The sequence below is a fragment of the Exophiala bonariae genome (genome assembly GCF_035927105.1).
Source record: "Exophiala bonariae strain CCFEE 5792 chromosome Unknown scaffold_19, whole genome shotgun sequence".
Taxonomy (NCBI): domain Eukaryota; kingdom Fungi; phylum Ascomycota; class Eurotiomycetes; order Chaetothyriales; family Herpotrichiellaceae; genus Exophiala; species Exophiala bonariae.
Window position 1 is genome coordinate 767,852 of NW_027042494.1, and position 6,870 is coordinate 774,721.

Here is a 6,870-nt window from a genome sequence, read left to right on the forward strand (position 1 = left end):
TCGCTGAGGCACTGATCGGAGAATTGATCCGGCCTGGTCACGTGCTATGAATTTCTCCCCCTACGTCTTCCATCTTCAAGTTCCATCTGCTCGTCGTTGCATCTACCATCCACTCTGACCACCTAGATGCATAGGTAGCATTCTCCTCGTATCTGCAACGGACATGAACTCTGCTCCGCCATGAAACTGATTTTCCCCCATCCACCAGATGGGAAGCCCAATGGTACTCGTGGCCCGCCTCGTGACGACCCATTTAAGCGCCAGCTCCGGATGCACCTCCAAACGGCCAAGCAAGGGTTGACTATACCATTTCCGTACTTGAGGCGTCCTCTCTTTCTGCTGATTTGGGCTTTTGTTATGTACTGACCGCTGGCTAACACGTTCCTCCTGAACCGTAGTCTGCGACTGCTGCTGCTTCAGCCTCCGATAGCAGCATTATGCAACCTGTTTGGCCGACTGGCTTAAACCCGGGTTCGCATATCGTTCACGACCAGCTGGTACTCATCGAGCTGATATATCACATGTGTGTAGGTAGCTAGTAGGTAAGAATGGCTTCAAGCACTGGCAGCATCGGTTTTCCCTCCCCTCAGATTTCCACCTTCAACTCTGTTGTCAGTGCTTCTTCGTGTATCCGATTCTCTCATGGCTTCTCTGTTTCTTTCCATCCCCCGGCCTCCTCAAACAAGAGTGGTTGCCCATGGTGGTTTGGGTGGGTTAGTTTATCCTATATCTGTGATGGATGACTTAACGCAAACGAAGGAGGATAAGTCACCTGATATCAAACGGCGGGGTCAAGGAAGACGACGGCGGCCTCCCCCAATCCAACTCGAGATGACCAGTTCCGAGTCCTTCACAAGTTCATCTGCTTCACAGCTCTCCGAATCATCAGATATCGACTGTGCCAGACCATGGACTCCCATCACCCCGTCTGACAACATCCACCCACAATCACTGCTCGAGAACCACACAATAGCTTCATCAACAACCACCACGCCCACCACGACTACATGTTCGTTGGTATCACGTTACAATCCTGTAGAACCCTTTGTTGCTTGTCTTTCGCCTCCGCAAACACCCATAAACGCCAGAGCCGCACTAACTCATTCACTACCTGTCGAACTGCCTGGTTCACTCCTCCTTGCTAGTCAAGGTTTCCCTCAAACAGATCCCATCTCACCTCCTCCCTCGCTTCACCGTCGAGATACTGAGGAGTCCAGCCTGAGTTCTCTCCCTGCTCTTTCAATCTCCCCTACCACACATGAAGACGACATGGACAGTCTTCGACACCTGACATACCCATTAAGGAGAAACGGCCGAGGCGTTGGTACGGGAGACATGCCTACCTATGTCATCCGCGGCCAGCCGCTTCCAGATCCTCTACCAAAGATCACAAAGCCTTTAACGGCCATGAATCTTGAGGAACTGTTGGAATGTCTCCCCAAACTGGACACCACGACTGTCTCTGACTTGTGGCTGCCTGCCGTGCGCGTCCACTTGCAGGAGGTGACTTCCCTTTTTCACGACGCGTGTCAAATCAAGCTCGACACTTTAGAAAAAGAAGCCATCTCACACGATGTATGAATTCCTTCACCTTCTCTTCCTTATCTTCACCCCAACCCTGATCCCTTCGCTAACTCCCATCAAAGGACTTGATTGCCCTTGCCGAGGATGTCCGCATCATCACAGACACTTACCACAAAACAATCCAATCCGCAGAATCACTCATGGAACGAGACATCGCTGCACGTTCTGACCGCCTCCAAGACCTGGAAGTGCAAGTCCAAGAAGTGTCTGAGAAGCTAGAGTGCAAGGACGATAAAATTTCCAATCAAGATCTGAAGATCAGACAACTCCGCCAGACCATCCTCGAGATCGTTCGTATCTTGGGAGCTTACATGGAGGCCAACATTCCGGACTTTGCTGAATTGGCCCACGATCCTGAAGCTCAGGATGTCTTTCGTATCTTCTGTGATTATACTCGCGATCGAGACAGTGCTTTACTTCGATTTGTTCGCATTCCTGAGGTCACAGTCGACAGATATGTGGCAGATATCAAAGAACACAAGTCCCTGATGTCCGAGTATCGACACATCCTACAAGCTCAGAGCGAGGCCATGCAACGTCAATCTGCTGACCTCGATGCCAATGTCGACAGATATGCAAGTCTGGTCCAGCGAATGAAGGAACGTGACCATGAAATCCTCCTCCTAGTCGAGAAAAACGAAGAGGTTGCACAAAGTCTTAATGCTTGCGAGGCTGCACTGGCCCAGTCTGAAGATGAAAAAAAGAAACTCGCCCAGCAGTATCAAGAACTTAAGGGGAAAATGAAGAGCTTGGAACTTGCACATACCCTGGACATTGACCAACGCGACGGACAAATTGCAGAGTTGCGACAGAAACTGGGCAGTGCTCGTGAAGAAGTCCTTGCACGACGGGCTGATGTTAGAAACATTATGTCTCAAACTCAAAAGGATGAGCCTTCTCCCTTGGAGATGCCTCCTTCATCAATCAAACATAGCAGCGCGTCTAAAGCTCTGAGATTCCTGGGGATGGGACACGACAGAGACAAGTTCAGAAAGCAAGGACTGCCTGGAAGTCGCAGTATGATCGGTCTTTCTCCCACGAGTACCGAGTTTGCATCATCTCCATTGGACTCGAGATATTCCTCAAAAGAGGTTGCCCCAGTCATTAGCAGGCCCTTCCTGCAACGAACCTCTAGTCATGACACTGGACGCCATGCACCGCGTGCTGCAGAGTTGTCTGTTGATGGTCCTGGTGAGGTCAGTCTCCCAAGTCACTTGATCCTTCAACCGAGAGGCACCTCACTAGGTGCCACAGAACGTTTCCCGGCCCTCCGATCTCCGGTAGATGTTGACAAGACTCTTCCGGCTCCTCCTCAGCGCAGTCTTCCAAAATCAACTTCTTTCGCTCGACTTACCGATCCCGCCAATGCAGTCTACAGTCCTATGGCTGATGAAATTGCCTCCAACTACGAAAGTGGCATTTATGGCCAAGCTGGACCGCGCCGAGTTCTCAGTCGAATTGCCGAGGTATCTGTCCAGGGATCATCAGAAGCTGGTGACAATCATGTCAGAGATGATGCGCGAGAGTACGATTATTGTGATGCGGAAGATGCTGACAGCGTGGCGAGTAGTGATCGTGAAGTCTATCGGAAGAGTATTCACGTCCTCGATCTATTGAATTCTTCACGATTACCGTACAGCGACACAGAGAATGACTTTCAAGATCCACACCGTCAGGAGAGATATTTGCAGCCTGGAACGGCCAACATTTCCACAGACAGTCAGCATCCAGATATTGAGAACGGTATGGCTCGCACCATGCAACTACGCCCTCAAGCCAGACATGACAATTTGCGATCATCATTGGAACCGGTCGGTGGTGAGGGGTATTTTGACCGACAACGAGCCTCGACTTTAGGGGTCACGACGGCAAGAGACAGTGTTGTATCTGTTTCTGGCTATCGCTCATCAGATTCCGATATTGAACCAAAGACTGTGGCGCAGCTGTATCATCAGAAACCGCGACACATCCGCACTTGAATTGAATGGTGAATGGACTATTTTTATGTTGTTTGTGGCCATTCATGGTTGGATACAGAAATGAGGGGATTTGCTCTGGTCTCGGTAAACGACAGCACCTGGATAGCTGGGTGAAATGCTCGAAATGAGCTTTGGATTATGGTGACGAGGGAATGAACGGTGCATGACTATCATGAGCTGATTGACTGCATGACAGATGATGGGAACGGCGTTGTGCTTGAATATGAGAGAACCGCAAGGACATGCGACGTGTCAAGAGTCAAAAAAGGCGTGTGTTCCTGTATGTCGTTTTGAGCTTGAGCCAGTGTCCCTCAGCCACAGGATATTTTTCCTGTCACTCCTTCTTGTGTACAGCTGAACCCGGCAGAGTTGTACAGTGAGAGAGGAGGAAGTGCTCCTCTTCCCATTGAAAATGGCGAATGAGTCGAGAAAGACGACATTCGAGACGACACGAGATTAACTAGCATGCAATGACAATAATGAAGGTTCAACATTCAAGCTACAGTAGAACTTGAGAGAACGCGATGCGAGGGTATTGGCCACCAAGTAGACTTTCTTATGTTATGGTTTGGGAATTATTTGATTGATTGTGACTTGAGTAATCTTGTGAGCTTTGATTGCATGGCAAGCTATGGAAAGCAAAAGCAAGCCAGGCACCTGTACCGGACAGGCGAAACTCAGTGCCATGGATGATGGCTGAAAGCCTCAACTGACTGACAGCTTGTGTGCCTTTTACTAACTAGGGAAGTCGCGGTATTTCCTTCAATTAGCTGCGGACTCGGGGCTTCCCCACCCCTTCGCCTTCGCCCTCGCCCTCGACTCGACCTGACCTGACCTTGACATCGCGGCGCCGTTGCAAGGCCTTGATTGAGCATGTCTGCAAGGTGACTGAGACGGAAGCCTCCAAAAGCCTCTTTCCGTGCTGTGCTGCGGTGGTTCAAAGGTTGGAATCGTAACCTTGGTGAGGATTTGACCTGGCTCTGCTCTCTGCCTTTGCTTTCTTTTGTCTGGGGATGGCGTGTGTGGACAAAAAGTACAGAAAGACCTTTCCCTTTGCTGATTGATTCAAGCAAGCGTTGAATAGGTCCGTTGGTTTGCTGGCTCTGCGTTGCGTCCTGTGACGTTCAATACCTGCTAGTGCTTGTTGGGGCCATAGCAAGGATTGTTCGGAATATTGTGACACGTCTCAAATTGTGATTATTGCCATGCTTGGAATGTCGTAAATGAATACCTTGAGGCGAATTCTTAGCAGTGCTCTGGGGTGATACCGAGAATGGTCTTTGATCGTTGGGACAGGAGACATTTGCTGTCCCTGGTGATGATAGTGTTGGTGTTGGTGACTGTGTTTGGCGGTGATGCTAGGCAAGATCTTTGTCGAAGCCGGCGCATCTGGATAAATGGTGTGATGTATTTCATGATGAAAAGCTCGTGCTCATATTCCCTTCCCCGGACTTTTTCGATCGTATCGATACCACAGGTGGAGCCACCTTAGCACAAAGTAGCTAGCCGTTCCCCCGGGTTTTTCTCTTCTTGAAGGCTGCGCCACACAGCATCTCCACTTCTAACTAATTAGAATGGGGACACTGTTCACCGCCGCGGTCCCTTTGAATTTCCCACTCCCCTCGACGGACTGGTAGAGGGGTTTCTGGGCTTCAGGCTCTGCATCTCAATGCCGCTCAGGCTTTGGTCTTTGCCGACGCGGATTGTGAAGCTCTCGGATATGCTCCGGATCTGGGGCTGCACGACGCGAGAAATGTTGTGGTAGCCATGCTGCGGGACGGAAATCAATATGCTGTGCAGGTAGGAGAAGAATTGGGCGATGCGCGCCATGGTTGTGGAGGGTAGGTAGAAAGCGCGATATGAGTGATGTGAAAAGGGTAACTGGGCGCGCGTGCTCTTTGTTGGAGTCTCAAAGCGTTTTGTTAGAAGTGGCTATGTTTGTGAGGCTAGTGGGAGTATTAAGGGCGCAGAGGTGCGCAGAAAGGACTATAATTGAGAGATGAAGAGTTGTAAAATTTGAATGTCTTGGAATGATGTATGCGCCGAGAAGAAGTTACAATCATGTGAGGGATGAAAGGAAAGAATTAAGGGTAAAGTGACTGCAATCTTGCGCCGTCGGGTAAAAGCCGATAACAAAAACAGGTTCGAGTTCCAAGTTCGCCTTCAGGCTTCGGATATTCAAGGGATTATCACATGATGCTTTGCCCTATTTGACATAGTCTGTCCTTGGCATCTTGGCAAGGCTTCGGCCTCAGGCTCGTTCATCAACTTCAACTTTGATTTCAACTTCAGCCCCCTTCCTGTGATGGCACTCTTCCATCTCTGTCCCAAGAACCTTGCCTGCTCCCTTGAGGTGCTACTGGTCTGGTTTGAGGACCCTTGGCCCCGTATGTGGACCTACTTGATATGCTCAAGTGCTCTGTTCGAACTTGAAGCAGATGGACAAAACATGATCCATGAGAACCGTGTATTTTTGGAGGAGCTCCTCTTCGTCTTGATTCCGACCTTTGTACGCCTGAAAGAGATCCTCAAGGTCTTGGCCTGTAGTAAGAAAGTCGTCACGGTCAGCAGTGTCGAACTCTTGAATGGCTGCCTCGAGGCATTTTCTGCCTGCCTCAAGCTGTCGGACGGCGTTTCCTGACGCTTGAATCATAGCTCTGATCTCTAGAATCGCAAAACCGAGCTGTTGAACAATGGCTCCAAGAATACACTTGATTTGCTTCACTTCAGATTGAGGAATCTCACTGATGTCTCCATATGGCTGAAGCCGAGTGTTCAGCACGTTCATTTTGCTTCTGAGTATTGCAAGATCTGCTGACTGTACCTTGCTAGCGGCTTCATCAGCTTGTGTCCCCTGCTTCTCCGTCATGATTGCTGTGTCTAGCCCGAGGTCGTTGATGGGCTTGACTGAGTCGTCCATGGAGCAGTAGGTATTGTGAGGGTAGTATCAGATTTCTTGTTGTTGGACTCCGGCAGCCAGAACGCTGTGGCTGTGTGTAGAAGGAGGTATAAATGTCATAAACGGTTGGTGGTGAGGAAATCAGGAGAGACCTGAGGAGTTCTAATATTGCAAAAGTGGAAAGGAAACAACTTGAGTGAGCAGTAAGTGAATCTATGATTTGACTTCACGAAAAACCCTCGAGTTGCAGGCGCTTGCTTCAAGCAGAGATTCACTTTACAGTTACTGCGCACAATTAAGTGCTGCGACTCAATCACTCGACATCTCGATCTACGTGTGGGACTGCCTCAGGTATTGAACTGCCTCAGGTATTGAACTGCCTCAGGTATTGAACTGCCTCAGGTATTG

General features: G+C 49.7%; 2 protein-coding genes across 2 annotated transcripts; one reads left to right on the forward strand and one right to left on the reverse strand.

The window, feature by feature from the left end:
- Nucleotides 1-831: 831 nt before the first annotated feature.
- LTR84_004511 (uncharacterized protein) lies at nucleotides 832-3,563 on the forward strand (the record flags this gene model as incomplete). Its single annotated transcript, XM_064848088.1, has 2 exons — nucleotides 832-1,575; nucleotides 1,647-3,563. 2 exons carry the CDS (start codon nucleotides 832-834, stop codon nucleotides 3,561-3,563), a joined length of 2,661 nt encoding a protein of 886 aa, XP_064704627.1.
- A 2,410-nt stretch (nucleotides 3,564-5,973) lies between these two features.
- Nucleotides 5,974-6,483, reverse strand: LTR84_004512 (uncharacterized protein; the record flags this gene model as incomplete). Its single annotated transcript, XM_064848089.1, has 1 exon — nucleotides 5,974-6,483. The coding sequence occupies one exon, from the start codon at nucleotides 6,481-6,483 to the stop codon at nucleotides 5,974-5,976; it is 510 nt and encodes a 169-aa protein (XP_064704628.1).
- Nucleotides 6,484-6,870: the final 387 nt, after the last annotated feature.